This window comes from Chlorocebus sabaeus, chromosome 12, assembly GCF_047675955.1.
Source record: "Chlorocebus sabaeus isolate Y175 chromosome 12, mChlSab1.0.hap1, whole genome shotgun sequence".
NCBI classification, from domain to species: domain Eukaryota; kingdom Metazoa; phylum Chordata; class Mammalia; order Primates; family Cercopithecidae; genus Chlorocebus; species Chlorocebus sabaeus.
Window position 1 is genome coordinate 103124497 of NC_132915.1, and position 15740 is coordinate 103140236.

The 15740-nt window shown below is 56.9% G+C and overlaps 1 protein-coding gene across 1 annotated transcript; it reads left to right on the top strand.

Annotated features, from left to right (window-relative positions):
* The first annotated feature begins 348 nt into the window (after nt 1–348).
* TTC16 (tetratricopeptide repeat domain 16) lies at nt 349–15722 on the top strand. Its single transcript, XM_008006154.3, has 14 exons — nt 349–452; nt 1110–1282; nt 1600–1690; nt 1899–2042; nt 4502–4602; nt 4691–4820; nt 7561–7775; nt 8548–8792; nt 9193–9334; nt 10169–10334; nt 10899–11041; nt 11199–11412; nt 13869–13956; nt 14955–15722. Exons 1-14 carry the CDS (start codon nt 435–437, stop codon nt 15683–15685), a joined length of 2601 nt encoding a protein of 866 aa, XP_008004345.2. The 5' UTR covers nt 349–434; the 3' UTR covers nt 15686–15722.
* The last annotated feature ends 18 nt before the right edge of the window (nt 15723–15740 follow it).

Genomic DNA, 15740 nt, shown 5'->3' on the forward strand with positions numbered 1-15740 from the left:
TCCACCGCCAACGTCCAATCCGAGCCGGGCTGCATGGCCGCCATGCTTCTGAGGGGCGGAAGCGGCGAGGTGGTGGCAGAGTCCGGGAGCCCAGGCGCCTTCAGTGGCGCGGCGTCACAGTGTCCCTGCGGGGTTTGTGTGGGACGCTTGGAGCTCTTGCTTGACCTTCGGTTGGGAGGCGAAAGCCTTGTTATGCTCCCAGCTATGGCCCTGCCTCGCGGCGAAAATCTGGCAAGTCCTTTCCCCGATGTAGGCCTCAACCTCCCCAGCTAATAAAAGTTTTCTACCTCCCTCCGGCTCAAAAAGCTTGGTTCCCGGGGGCGGGGCCAGAGGGGCGGGGCCTGTGGGCGTCCTGGTGATGGTGCCTAGCAACGTCAGGGCCGGGGGCCTCGAGGTAGTTGGCAGAGGCCTGGGGTCCTCCTGGAAGGGGCCTCATGACAGATTCGGACGAGGTGCGGGCTGGGGAGAAGACTAACGCAAAGGCAGAGGGCCAGGCAGAGAGACCGAGGCTGGGTTCGCAGGAAAGGGTGAAGGCCGGGAGGGGCAGGGGCAGCAGTCCGACTCAGGGAAGGCCCTGGCCACCATGCCAAGAACCAGGGATGTGAGAGATCCTTGTAAGGCTCGGCGGCTGCTTGGACAGAGGTTTCTGGCTTGGGTAGCTGGTGGGGAAGGTGACCTCACCAAGATGGGAGAGCCTGGGGCAGAAGTCAGGTGAGGTGCTCAGTGTGGCCTGCTGGAGTGAGGGTCCTGAAGGGTACCCAAGGGGCTGTAGGACCCCCAAGACCTGAGACTTGGGACCGGGCCTGAGCTGGAGACATCAGAACTTGGGGTGTCAGTAGCCAGAAGTGGGAGCTGGGAAGGCCTAGAGGGGAGAGCAGATGGTGTTGTAGGTGTGAGGACCCTGATCCCTGACCTTGACCACAGGAGAGGGAGAAGGGCGGGACTGGGGAAGGATAGGTTGGCGTGGCCCTAAGGGGAATGGGACTGGGAGTGCCTCCTTCCAGGCCTCATTTCTGCCTCTCCTCCCTCCCTGCAGAATTCTGGCAAGTGTGTCAGTGGGTGGGGGTCATCTCGGGGGCCTGCTGCAGCTTGCTGTCCTTCGGTTCTAGGATGCCCTGAAGGTTGACCAGGGCCCCTCACAGGACATCCCAAAGCCATGGGTGATTCCAGCCCCCAAAGGGATCCTGCAGCGCATCTTTGGAACCAGCCAGGTGTTCCAAAGCATCTGTGACGTAAAGCCAAAGGTCACGGGGTTAACAGTGCCCCTCAAAGTCAGGGAGTAGTGAGTGACTACCTTGCTTTGGGGTCCCAGGTTCCTGCCCGACACAGCCATTCACATACCGTGCAGCTTTGAGCCACTTACTCTGTTCGGGCCTCAGTGAACTCAACTGTCTAATGGGGCTCTTCCACCTCAGTGGAAATGAGGCTGATGGCCTGGCTGGACTCCAGGAACACCAGCCTGCCCTCCCTGGGCTTCTATCTACTCCTCCTGCCTCTCTACCCAGCTCCCTTGCCTCCCACAACCCCCACCCCAGCCCTGTGCTCTCGGCTGGTCCACAGTCAGGGCCACCCCTCTGCCTGTCGCCACTTTCTCCACAGCTACTCCAGAGGTCAGCAGTGCTTGGAGCAGGCAGACTGGGAGACAGCTGTGCTGTTCTTCTCCCGCGCGCTCCACCTGGACCCACAGCTGGTGAGAGGCAGACCCGGGTGGGCAAAGACAGTTGCTGGAACATGCTTCCTCCCTCCCTGTTGCACCTGCCAGATCCCTCCTCTCAGGGCCACAAAGTCCCTGATGGGAATTGGGGGTGTCAACCCTCGGTGGGGGCGGAGACTTTTCCCCTCCCCTCCAGGGGCAGATGGTGGGGAGGATCCAGCAGCCTGGGTCCCCTCACCCTTAGGTGGACTTCTACGCCTTGCGGGCTGAGGCCTACCTCCAGCTCTGTGACTTCTCCTCGGCTGCCCAGAACCTGCGAAGGGCCTACTCCTTACAGCAGGACAACTGCAAGCACCTGGAGCGCCTCACCTTTGTGCTCTACCTGCAGGTGCCTGGGGCTGCCAGGGCCTGTGCAGGGCACACACCTCACACCACTGGCTTTCCCTCCAGGGGCTCTCCTGGCTCCTGGGCCCAGCTCTGTCTCCTTGGATTCCTCCTTGTCCCTGTGTCTGGGTCCCCACCTGCTGCCCCTCTCACCTCCAAGGCTGATTTACTGCCAGGGTTGAGTCAAGTTTGGCAACACTGTCCATTCGGGCTTTCTGCCATAATGACAGTGTCCAATATGCTACCCACCAGCCACGTGGAACTGTTGAGCCCTTGACATGTGGCAAGTGTGACTAAAGAACTGAATTTTATATCTTATTTTTATTTTATTATTATTATTGTTTTTGAGACGGAGTCTCGCTCTGTCGCCCAGGCTGGAGTGCAGGGGCACGATCTCGGCTCACTGCAACCTCTGCCTCCCGGGTTCAAGCAATTCTCCTGCCTCAGCCTCCTGAGTAGCTGGGACTACAGGCACATGCCACCATGCCTGTCTAATTTTTTGTATTTTAGTAGAGACAGGGTTTCACTTTGTTGCCCAGGCTGGTCTCGAACTCCTGGGCTCAGGCAATCTGCCCGCCTCAGCCTCCCAAAGTGCTAGGATTACAAATGTGAGCCACTATGCCCAGCCTCTTATTTTTATTTTAATTAATTTAAATGTGTATAGCCACACAAAGCAGTGGCTATTGTCTTGGATAGGATGGCACAGATCTAGAGTCCAGAGGCTCTAAGCACTAAAAAACTCACAGTGACCCCCAAGTGTATTTCAAAGGAAAAACAATATTAAACTATAAAACACCAACAAAGTCTTGCTTTTTTCAATTTTGATAACCTTGTTTTTTTGTTTTTGTTTTTGTTTTTTGAGACGGAGTCTTGCTCTGTTGCCCAGGCTGGGGTGCAGTAGTGTGATCTGGGCTCACTGCAAGCTCCGCCTCCCAGGTTCACACCATTCTCCTGCCTCAGCCTCCCGAGTAGCTGGGACTACAGGCGCCTGCCACCTCGCCCGGCTAGTTTTTTGTATATTCTTTTTAGTAGAGACGGGGTTTCACCGCGTTAGCCAGGATGGTCTTGATCTCCTGACCTCGTGATGCGCCCGTCTCAGCCTCCCAAAGTGCTGGGATTACAGGCTTGAGCCACCGCGCCTGGCCTATTTTTGTACTTTTAATAGAGATGGGTTTTCGCCATATTGGCCAGGCTGGTCTCCAACTCCTGACCTCAAGTGATCTGCCTGCCTCGGCCTCCCAAAGTGCTGGGATTACAGGTGTGAGCCAGTGCGCCTGGGCTTGATGTCTTTTGTTTATGTCAAAATATATTTAGCTCTTGGCCAGTTTGGGAGGCCAAGTAGGGCGGATCATGAGGTCAAGAGTTTGAGACCAGCCTGGCCAACATGGTGAAACCCCGTTTCTACTAAAAATACAAAAATTAGCTAGGCGTAGCACACGCCTGTAATCCCAGCTACTTGGGAGGCTGAGACAGGAGAATCTCTTGAAACCAGAAGGCAGAGGTTGGGGTGAGCGGAGATCGTACCACTGTACTCCAGCCTGGGTGACAGAACAGGACACTGTCTCAAAAAAAAAAAAAAAAAAAAAAAAAAATCTCTTCTTAAAAAGAAACATTTGGGGCCCTCAGACCATGTGCTGAATCTGTCTGTTGCGGGCCCGTGTCCTGCACGGCCACTTCCTGTGTGCCCTTATGCAAGTCACTCCACCTCTCTGAGCCTCAGTTCCTTTATCTATAAGAGAAGCATGCTAGTGCCAGTGAGAAAACAAGTTGAAGTTCTTAGCACAGGGCTCAGCACCCAGGGCCCAGGGCCAGGCTACAGCATGTTCATGTTAGTTCTGCTGGTCTCTTCTGCCATCGGAGATTCTGTTTTTTGTTTGTTTGTTTGTTTGTTTGTTTTGAAATGGAGTCTCGCTCTGTTGCCCAGGCTGGAGGGCTGTGGCATGATCTCGGCTCACTGCAACCTCTGCTTCCCGGGTCCAAGCGATTCTCGTGCCTCAGCCTCCTGAGTACCTGGGATTACAGGCATGCACTAACATGCCTAGCTGATTTTTGTATTTTTAGTAGAGACAGGGTTTCACCATGTTGGCCAGGCTGGCCTCAAACTCCTGGTCTCAAGTGATCCATCTGCCTCAGCCTCCCAGAGGGCTGGGATGGGATAACAGGCGTGAGCCACCGTGTCTGGCCCAGCCATCTGAGTTTTCTCCATTTCTCTTTCTTCCTGAATCTCTGTATTCCTGTCTCTTGCCAAGTGTGTATCTCTCACCGACTCTTGCTGTCTTTCCCCAGATCTGTATCTCCATCTCTGTCTCTGTGTCTCTGCCTCTTCAAGTCTCTCCCAGATCTAAAAGGCTCTATCCTTGTCTCTTGTATCTCTCCCTCGTGCCTCAGGGCTTTTGGCTGCCAACCAGGGGGTGCAGCTGGGCCGGGGTGGCAAGCAGAATTGACTGTCCCCTGTGTTCCCAGGGGCAATGCCTTTTTGAGCAGTGTGCCTTCCTGGATGCCCTGAATGTCTTCTCACATGCTGCCGAGCTCCAGCCTGAGAAAGCGTGCTTCCGTTACCGATGGTGAGTGCCCTTGCTGGACCCTTCTCCCAGCAGTGGCTTCCTGACACCCCACCCGGGAACCAGAGCACTCTGTTCCCTCTGCCCTCAGCATGGCCTGTCTCCTGGCCCTCAAGCAGCATCCAGCCTGCCTCTCACTCATCACCGAGGAGCTGAAGCAGGACACCACTAACGCCGACGTCTACATCCTCCGGGCCAGACTCTACAACTTTCTCCAGAAGGTACAGTGGAGAAGGCGGGCAGGGGCGTGCCTCCCAACCTGGGGGTCATCAGTGTGCCCCAAGATTACAGGAGGAGGCAAGGCTGTCAGCTAGCCCAGAAGCCCCATCCCACAGTGCCGTGGGCGCTGTCCTCCCTGGGAAGAGGCCCACACTGGCCTGGACCACTCAGCTACCACTTCAGGTCCTTGTTCCGTTGTTGCTCAGCCCTGGCTCTGTGCCAGGCCCGTGCTGCACCCCAGGGGAAGCAAAAGATGAGAGACTCATGTGATCCCTGTCCAGATGGAGCTCACAGCCTGGGGGAGGTATCCCTGGGCAGATGAGTACACTGCAAAGGATTTAGCCACAATCCTATGAAGCCACACACGGGGGCACCCAGAGCACCTAACATGAGTTAGCCCTTCTCCCTCCTCCCTTCCTCCCTCCTCCCTTCCTCCCTCCTCCCTTCCTCCCTTGCTCCTTCCTCCCCCCTCCCTCCTCCCTTCCTTCCTTCCCCCTTCCTCCCTTCTGCCTTCCTCCCTTCCCCCCTCCTCTCTTCCTCCCTTCCCCCTTCCTCCCTTACCCCTTCTTCCTTTTCTCCTCTCCTTCCTTCTCCTCTTCCTCCCGCTTCCTTCCTTTTTTCCTGTTTGCCTCAGTGAATCACCCCTACCCCTGACCACCCGCACAACCTGGGCTGGGCACAGGGACAGACAGTACAGGGAACAGCGTGGGAGCAAGAGAAACTTGGGGTCACAAGGGAGGAGGTGGAAGGGGTGCTGGGCACCAAGGAGAGGAGGGCAGGGATGAGAAGTCTCCCCGGAGGCAGTGGGAGCCTCCATCAGGTGTCCCCAGGGCAGGGAGCTTTAGAAAGATCATTCTGGTTTCCGCAAGGAGTGTGGGTCGGAGGGGAGGCCTGGAGGCAGGAGCCTGAGAAGGAGGCTGGGCGCCAATGCAGAGTGGGGTGAGGCTGAGGGAAAGGTGGTCATGAGAGCAGCAAAGAGGGGCAAGTCCCACAGCCCTTCAGAAGGCAGGGCTGGAGTCTGGCTTGGGGTGGGCTTGAAGGAAAAGGAAGGATCCAGAAGGGTTCTGGCTTGGCCTGGGTGGATGGGGAGCTGGGAAACTAGGATGGGGAGGAGCAGGTGGGCGGGGTGGGGTGGGTTCATCTCATTCTCCAGGTGGGGACATCCTGGGGGCGGCTGAAATGCCAGCCTGCATTGCAGGAGGGAGCGCCGCCGCTCTGGTAGGAGCGCCAGAGTCCACCCTGGCGACTCCTCCCTGTGCCTTGGGGCTGGGCTGCAGCGTCCCACAAGCGATTCAGTGGCATGAGACTAGTAATTTGTTTTGTTTTTGTTTTGTTTTGTTTTTTTGAGACAGAGTCACCCAGGCTGGAGTGCAGTGGTGAGATCTCAGCTCACCCCAACCTCTGCCAGCAGGTTCAAGCGAGTCTCATGCCTCAGCCTCCTGAGTAGCTGGGATTACAGGCGCCTGCCCAGCTAATTTCTGTATTTTTAGGAAAGACAGGGTTTTGCCAGGTGATCCCCCCTGCCTCAGCCTCCCCAAGTGCTGGGATTATAGGTGTGAGCCACCGCGCCTAGCTGAGAACTAGTAACTGATAATTATTGGTGACTGTTGCGATTTTAGCCCCTCCCATGTGTAGGCGTGTTCTCACCACTTTGCCCCTGTTTAACTGTGAGGCTGCAGCAACCCTTTGGGATAGAGACACACTGTCCTCTTTTCACAGAGGAAGAGCCACCCCCAGGTGACTTGCCCAAGGTCACACAGCCTGTTCCCAGTGGCACTACCTGGAGCCCAAGGCTGCCTACTCCAAAGCCCTGCCCCTAGCTCCTGCCATTTCCCTGCCTCCATGCACCCATGCCTGCTGTCCACTACACCCCGGTCGCCTGCCAGCCAGTCACCCCGCAGGGAACAGGGTGTTGTTGAACCGTCTGTTGCTGGGCTGAGCTGCGCCTTCCTCGCCCACCCCTCCTCCCGGTGGAAGGGACTTGCTAGGGGAGGTTTCCACTGTACCCAGACCAGAATCTGGGCTTGGGCAGAGTGGTCTTGGGCTCAAAGGTCAGGGAGGGGAAGAGGGAGTGCAGGGGAGGAGAGGGAGGACACAACTGTCACAGTCAGGAGGTCACATGCTCCCCGCACCTTGAGTGGGCTTCACAGAGGCCTGACAAGGAGGCAGCATCTGCAGAAACCACTGGGGTGGACCTGGCTCACGTGAGGTCACATCTGGAAAGGGCCAGCTGGCATGGGGCCTGGGATGGAATTTCTCCATGATACTCCTTGTGTCCTTCAAGAGACGGAAAGGGGCTGGGCATGGTGGCTCAACCCTGTAATCCCGGCACTTTGGGAGGCCAAGGTGGGCGGATCACCTAAGGTCAGGAGTTCGAGACCAGCCTGGCCAATGTAGTGAAACCCCATCTCTACTGAAAAAAAAAAAAAAAAAAATTAGCCAGGTGTGGTGGCACGCCCCTATAGTCCCAGCTACTCGGGAGGCTGAGGCGGGAGAATCTGTTGAACCTGGGAGGCAGAGGTTGCAGTGAGCCAAGACCACGCCAATTGCACTTCAGTCTGGGTGACAGAGTGAGACTCCATCTCAAAAAAAAAAAAAAAAAAAAAGCAGAAAGGGTGGAACATGGAGGGATGTGGGGGGCATGGAGGAGGCATGGTGTGATGCCACCCTGCTGAAGAAAGGCCTCTAGATCCCATGGCTCAGTTGACCTGTGCCCCTGATGCCACCCCTCGCCTCCTGCAGCCCCACCTCTGCTACCGGGATCTGCACGGCGCCTTGCTGTTGAATTCCAAGCATCCGCAGGCCAGGATGCTGCTCCAGAAGATGGTGGCCCAGGCCCAGCAGGCGCGCCAAGATGCGGGGATCCTGGCTGTGCAGGGCAGGCTGCAGCATGCACTGCAGCGCATCAACTGTGCCATCAAGAACAACCCTCTGGACCCCAGTCTCTTCCTCTTCCGGTACTGCATGGGAAGGTGCTGGCCTTGGGTCCCAGGCCCTGCCCAGCCACAGATTTTCCGTGTGGTTTAAGGAGAGTCCCTGACCCTCTCTAGGCCTCAGTTTCCCCAGCTAGCCTCTAACGGTCTTTCCCTACTCCCTACTGGGTTAAGGCATTACAGAGGTGGTCTCTTACAGCTGGAAGAGGGATGGCAACAAATGTCCCAGTTACCCCAGGAATCCTAGAGCCCCAGCCTGCTAAGCAGTTCACACTGGGCGCTGAGCCCAGCTCAGTGGATGAGACTTAGGCTTGAGTCTGGTCCCCAGGAACTTACCACATCCTGCTGCATTTCAGGAGGGAGCGCCGCTGCCCTGGCAGGAGTGACTCCGGGCGGTTGTCCACACAGTCAACCTCTCGCTATGCCAAGGGGTTGGGCTCAGTATCCCATGAGTGATTCAGTGACATGAGAGGCCACTGTGATTTCGTGCCAATTAACCTATCCAAACAGTGGTGATAAAACACCTGTTTCTTGTACAAAATGTTTTAATGTAGAGACTGGCATACACCTGGCTCCCAAAAAGAAAGAGGGAGGGTATTTTTGCAAAAAATATAATGATCACTGCCTAGTGGGTTATTTGAGTAGCAGTCCAGAGCTGGCCCCACGGGACAAACCTAGCAAGTGAGGTAGGGATCACCACTGCCTCCATGGGGCAGGAGGTCTGGCCACTCACCAGTCGGTGGGGGTGCACTGGCCCTCGTGTCCCTCCTGCCGTCTGCCACGCTGTCCCCAACAGGGGCACCATGTACCGACGGCTCCAGGAGTTTGATGGGGCAGTGGAGGACTTCCTGAAGGTGCTGGACATGGTGACCGAGGACCAGGAGGACATGGTGCGGCAGGCGCAGCGCCAGCTGTTGCTTACCTACAACGACTTTGCCGTGCACTGCTACAGGCAAGGCGCCTACCAGGAGGGCGTGCTGCTGCTGAACAAGGCCCTCCGGGACGAGCAGCAGGAGAAAGGGCTCTACATCAACCGAGGCGGTGCGCAGCGACCAGGGCCGGGGCGTTGGGGAGGGGATGCGGGGAGCCTCGCCATCTTTAAGGCCCCCACTGGGCACTTGAGGCCCCTGCGGGGGAAGGAGGAAGGGAGAGAGGAAGGCAGTGAGGGAAGAGGAAATGTAATAGTCTCAGTATCCCAGGAACACACTCTGGGAAGTGTTACCTTAGACAAACTGGTTCCAGACTCCTTAAAATGCTCAAACAGGCGGCTGGGGAACAGTGCCCAGACGCCCAGAAAACTAGAGGGGAGGGGGACCGTGACCGCCTATGGGGGTTATCAGCCACCAGTTTCAGGCCCTGGCCCTGGGGCCGGAGCCGACTGGGCTGGGGCTCCCAGGCACTGGGAGTTGGGGCTGCACTCACCCCCGCCTCTGGACCCTAGATTGCTTCTTCCAGCTGGGCAACCTGGCCTTTGCCGAGGCAGACTACCAGCAGGCGCTGGCGCTGAGCCCACAGGATGAGGGCGCCAACACGCGCATGGGCCTACTGCAGGAGAAGATGGGCTTCTGCGAGCAGAAGCACAGGTGCATGGGCTCCGGCCCCCACGGTGGGCAGGGCAGGCCCGAGGGCGGGGCGGGCAGGAAGCCAACTGCTGGGATCCCTGGGTCAATCAAGTTGCTTCTCTCCCCCGGGCATGGGCGCGGTCGTTCTCCCCTGTAATCCCCACACTTTGTGAGGCTGAGGCCGAGGCAGGTGGATTGCCCGAGGTCTGGAGTTTGAGACCAATTTGGTCAATATGGTGAAACCCCATCTCTATTAAAAATACAAAAAAATTAGCTGGGTGTGGTGGCGTGTACCTGTAATCCCAGCTAGTTGGGAGGCTGAGGCAGGGGAATCCCTTGAGCCAGGGAGGCGGAGCTTGCAGTGAGCCGAGATCGTGCCACTGCACTCCAGCCTGGGCGACAGAGCAAGACTCCATCCCCACCCCCGCCCCCTACCAAAAAAAAGCTCCTCTCCCAGTTATGCTGCCTTTTTTTTTTTTTTAAATGGAGTCTCGCTCTGTCGCCCAGGCTGGAGTGCAATTGCACAATCTCAGCTCACTGCAACCTCCACCTCCTGGTTTCAAGCAATTCTTCTGCCTCAGCTTCCCAAGTAGCTGGGATTACAGGCACCTGCCACCACACCAGCTAATTTTTGTATTTTTAGTACAGACAGGGTTTCACCATACTGGCCAGGCTGGTCTCATCTAAGTGTTGGCTCCATCAGGGACGTCGCTGGTAGAGAGAGAGGAGAGGGGCGTGGTGGGGGGAGCAGACCCAGCCTGGTTTCCATCTAACTCCTCAGTGGGGCCCAGAAGCCACCCTTTTCCCCACAGATGGCCGAGCTCATGGCAGCTCCGAATCCACTGTGTCCTGCAGGCAGTTCCAGAAGGCAGAGGACCACTTCTCCACGGCCATCAGGCACAACCCCCAGAAGGCCCAGTACTACCTGTACCGGGCCAAGAGCCGGCAGCTGCTGCAGAACATTTTTGGGGCACGCCAGGATGTGGCCACTGTCCTGCTCCTCAACCCCAAGCAACCAAAGGTAGGTTCCTGCCACGTCAGGAGTGTGGGCTCCGGAGTCATGGCTGGTGCATAAAGATACTCCTCGGCCCCCAAAGAAATCTGGTTTGATAACAATCATAAGGCCAGGCATGGTGGCTCATGCCTGTAATCCCAGCACTTTGGGAGCCCAAGGCAGGTGGATCACCTGAGGTCAGGAGTTTGAGACCCGCCCAGCCACCATGGTGAAACACCATCTCTACTAAAAATACAAAAATTAGCCAGGCGTGGTGGTGCACAGTTGTAATTACAGCTACTCAGGAAGCTGAGTCATGAGAATTGCTTCAACCCGGGAGGCAGAGGTTGCAGGGAGGCAGAGGTAGCAGTGAGCCAAGATTGTGTCACAGCACTCCAGCCTGGGCGATAGAGTGAGACTCTGTCTCAAAAAACAAAACAAAACAAACAAGCAAACAAAAAACATTGCAAAACTCTTCCTTCTTCAGTCTTGGGAAGGGCCAAATCTGGCTGTGCGGGATCAGGGCAGCATCATGCTGTGTGCCCGCTGCTCTGGCCCTCACCTGGCTCTGGTCACCCCCTTTCATGGCAGCTGTCCCTGCTGATGACCAACCTCTTCCCGGGCATGTCTGTGGAGGAGGTGCTTAGCACCCAGATAGCCCACCTGGCCAGGCTGCAGCTGGAACGGATGGTGGAGGGCAGCCTGCAGGCCGGCGGCCCACAAGGCATTGTGGGGTAAGCTCTGGAGCAGGGGGTACAGGCCAGGGCTGGGGAATGGCTGCGGCTCTAGGCTCCTCTGGCTCCAACTGCATGCCAGGGCCATTGTCTAGTCCTTGGAGAGACCAGCATGGGCCAGGGAGACTGACAATGCCCGGGGGACATTGTTTGGCAGGATGCTTAAGCAGTGGGAGTTGGAGCGCCAGAAGGCCTTGGCCCTGCAGCGCTCATGGAAGCAGGGGGAGCCTTTGATTGAGACCTCCGAGAAGCTACAGGCCACCCCTGAGATTCCGCAGGTAGAACCGGGAAGCTCAGAGGGACAGGCTGAGGCCCCCAAGGAGGAGGAAGAGAAGGAGGAGGAGGAAGAGAAGGAGGAGGAGAAAAAAGAGGTAAGTGGAGCACATGCCAGGGCCCAAAGCCCTTGGGGTCTGGGGCAGAGCGTACCCCAGTCCAGGGCTGAAGGACGCAGGCCAGTGGAGTCTGGCTTCCAGGCCTGGCTCTGTACTCCCTCAGTTGTGTGATGGGCTGGGGACATCTTGCTATGAGATGGGGATGGTACCAGCAAGGGGTGCTCCTGAGGGAGGGTGTGTGGGGATGTGGGCCCTCACAGAGAGGAGTCACACCCCTGCTCATGGTCACTGTCATGAGTTCTACTGTATGCACTAGCCACTTGCCACTTGTGCCAGAATTTTTTGTTTTTGAGATGGAGTCTTGCTCTGTCACCCAGGCTGGAGTAGAGTGGCATGATCTCGGCTCACTGCAACCTCCGCCTCCTGGGTTCAAGCAATTCTCATGCCTTAGCCTCCCAGGTAGCTGGGATTACAGGTGCATGCCACCACACCTGGCTAGTTTTTTGTATTTTTAGTATTTTTATCGGACTTAAGCGATCTACATGCCTGGGCCTCCCAAAGTGCTGGGATTACAGGCATGACCCACTGTGCCCAGCCCCCAGAATTTTCTTAATTCTTAAATTTGTTTCTGAAAACCTCTTATTGAATGTAACATAAATATAGGAACATGCACAAATCATAAGTGCCAGTTTGATGAATTTTCACAACTGCATGACACCCATGATATTATCCAGATTGAAAAAGAACACTTTCCCAGCTCCCAAAAGCCCACTGGGGCCCCCTTCGAGGCCCCTCCCGTAGCCCACCCTACCTACAAGGCTGTCCTGATTCCTAATGCCAAACATGAGTTTTTGTCTTTTCGTCACATAAATGGACAGCATGGTGAGCGTCACTCACGCTGCAGCAGGTGGCAGCAGCCTGCTCCCTGTCTCTGGTGCTGCAGAATATTCCGTCCTTGACAATCCCACAGCGTGTTTCTCTGTTCTACTGCTGGTAGACATCAAGTACACTAATGTTCAAAGGAAACTTTACACAATTGAAGTACAGGAATACCAGCATACCTTGCCATCAATAGAAAATGTGGCCGGGCGCGGTGGCTCATGCCTGTAATCCCAGCACTTTGGGCGGCCAAGATGGACAGATCACTTGAGCCCAGGAGTTCAAGACTAGCCTGGGCAACATGGCAAAACCCTGTCTCTACAAGAAAATACAAAAATTAGCCAGGCATGGTGATGTGTGCCTATAGTCCCAGCTACTTGGAGGCTGAGGCAAGAGGATCTCTTGAGCCCCAGAGTCACTTGAGGCTGCGGTGAGCCGTAATCATAGCACTGCATTCCAGCCTAGGTGAGAGAGCAAGACCTTGTCTAAAGAAGAAAAGAAAAGAGGAAAGAAAACGCTAGCTCTTCAGTTTTCTCTTTTTTTTCTTTTTTTTTTTTGAGACAGAGTCTCACTCTGTCTCATAGGCTGGAGTGCAGTGGTGCGAGCTTGGCTCACTGCAAGCTCCACCTCCCAGGTTCACACCATTCTCCTGCCCAGGCCTCCCAAGTAGCTGGGACTACAGGCACCCACCACCACACCCAGCTAATTTTTTGTATTTTTAGTAGAGACAGGGTTTCACCGCATTAGCCAGATGGTCTTGATCTCCTGACCTCGTGATCCATCCATCCGCCTCGGCCTCCCAAAGTGCTGGGATTACAGGCGTGAGCCATCACGCCCAGCAGCTCTTCAGTTTTCTAGCTCATGTTAGAATGAATATTAAAGTACACACCTTCCCTCTGTGTGCCCCACGAAGTCAGAGGCTCCCTCCCCCAGGGAGATGTTGGGCTGAAGTGGATGGAGCCCAGAGCACAACTCCCAGCTGGCGCCTGGAGCACTATGGCGCACCTCGCTGTCTGCAGCTGTGAACGTGGGCAGAGACCTGCAGCCTAGGTGGGGTCTGACTGTGGTGGCCAGCAGACCTGGATTCAAACTCGGCCTCTCTGCTTCTTGGCTGAGTGACCCTGGGCAGGTTGCTTATGGGCTCTGAGCCTTAGTTTCCTGGTCGGTGAAATGGTCATTAGCAGCTCTCCCCATCCCTCCGTCGCCACTTGTATTGGGAGAATGGAAGGGGGTAAAGCCTAGAGAAGCTCCTCAAGTCCTCCGTAAGCATTCCCCAGGGCACAGCCCTTTATAATTTACAGAAGCCTGTCCCACGCCTGAACTAATTTTCATTTTGCAGTTGAAAAAGCCAAGGCGCTAGCAGCCCCTTCAACACAACCGTCCTCATGGCACCATATGCCTGTCCAGCCTGGCCGCCCCGTTCCTGCCAGGCTTAGCCTCTGTGTGTCCCCACCCCACCCTAACCTGGCACCTTCAAGGACCTCCGAGCTCAGGAGAATGACCACCGAGCGGCCCAGGAGAATGACCACCAAGCGGCCCAGGGCTGCTGGCCTTCTAGAGGCGCAGCTGCGTGGGCCTCCTACCATCTGAACTACAAAGCCTGTTTCTTGCCATAGGAGAAGAAACCAAAGCTCACACCTAGCAAGGTGGCGTCCCTGTCTGAGAGCTACCTCGACCAGACCTCTTTAGCCTCCAGCATGAGCTGTAAGTCCCTGGGGCTCCCGCCAGGCCTCAGGAAGCTAAGGCAGCAGGGTAGTCAAAGGTCAGGGGTCGAAGACCACTGGCCTAGGTGTGAGTTTGGCTCTGCTGCTGACAGCTGGGTGGCCTGGGGCGAGTGGCTCTAGAGCGGGAGTAACACTCTTGCTGGGCCTGCTGAGGACTCAGCGGGCAGTGCCCAACATGGGCAGGGAGGCCGAGCTGGCTCCAGGCACTTCATGGTAGCTGCTACTCTGCTCTCATCCCCTCCCAGCCCTGTCCCTGAAATAAGCCCACAAACCTTGTGCATGGCCAGAGGGCTTTTAGCCCCAGTTCCGTGGGGCCCCAGCCTGGAGGAGACAGAAGTGAAGAACGGGGAGGCTGCTCCTCAGAGGCCCCAGGGCGGGTGTGCGCAGTCCTCGGTGGGGAGGGGAGTGGCAGGGCCCAGGCCCCTTCTTCATTTCGTGCATCCAGCAAACCCACCGAGTGCCCTGGGCCAGGCCTGTGCTCAACACTGGGCACAGGGATGACTGGCATAGTCCTTGTCCTGGGACATGAGCTCTAAGCTCCAACAGGAAGAAGGCTCCCAGGTGACCCCACAGCCAGGAGACAGGGCAGACACAGTGCAGGGGAAGCTGGGGCTGTGGGTGCATTTAGCGCCTTTTAGTGGGGACAAGGATGGAAGGGCAGGAGGGTGCCAGGCAGGGGGATGCAGGGGCTCTGCTGGGGCTGTCTGCTGCAACAGGAGCAGAGGGCAGGGGCAGCCACAGAGCAGAGGCCTGGGACTGGGAGAAGGGGGCTCTTAGGCATCTCCCCCATCTCACAGCCCCACCCCTCAGGGGCTGGGGCGCTGGGGGGCTGGGCGGGGGTGATCTGCAGGTCTTTCCCTTTGGCAATGTGAAGCCTCAGGGCCACAGGCCAGTGTGAAACTGGGAAGCCCCTTTTCCTGGAGCTGTCCAGGGCAGGTGCAGCAGGCCTGATGGGTGCTCTTGGCACACCCTTCCCAGTCAGGACCACATGCACCTCAGAGACTGAGACATCGGCTATCTGCCAGGAATACAGGAGCACCTCAGCCACCGCCATGACATTCTCTGACTCATCACTGCTGAAGACGCAATCCTCAGACTCTGGGAACAACAGGGAGGCATTGAACCATGGTCCCAGAAAAATCAAGGACATCCAGGGCCAGAGGCAGAGCCTTAGCAAGACCCAGGCCACCCAGAGCCAGAGGCAGAACTTCAGCAAGACCAAGGCCACCGTACACAGGAGGAACTCCAGCAAGACCAAGGCCACCCAGGGCCAAGGGCGGCGCTCCAGCAAGACTGAGGCCACTCAGGGCCAGAGGCAGAGCTCCAGTGAGATCGAGACCTCCCAGGGCCCAAGGCAGGAGCCCAGCAAGACCAAGACCACCCGGAGCCCAAGGCAGAGGCCCAGAAAGGTCAAGGCTGCTCGTGGCCGGAGCTGGAGACCCAGCAAGGTTGATGCCACCCAGGGCCGAAGCAGGGGACTGCTCCGAAGTTCCACCAAGACTGAGGCTTTCTATGACTCAAACTGGAGCCTCAGCAAGACTGAGGATGTTCAAGGCCAGGACCAGAGAACCAGGAAGGCTGAGGCTGCCCAGGGCAAGAGCCGGGGCATGAGCTCAACTTCCAGCAAGGCTGAGTCCACCTGGGGACCCAGCCCGAGTGTCAGCAAAACTGAGGTTGGTCAGGACCTCACCTACTATGAAGCTCTCTGAAGGGACCATCTAGCCCCTCACTTCTTGCTGGGGAGGGGAGCAGTTCTACTCACCC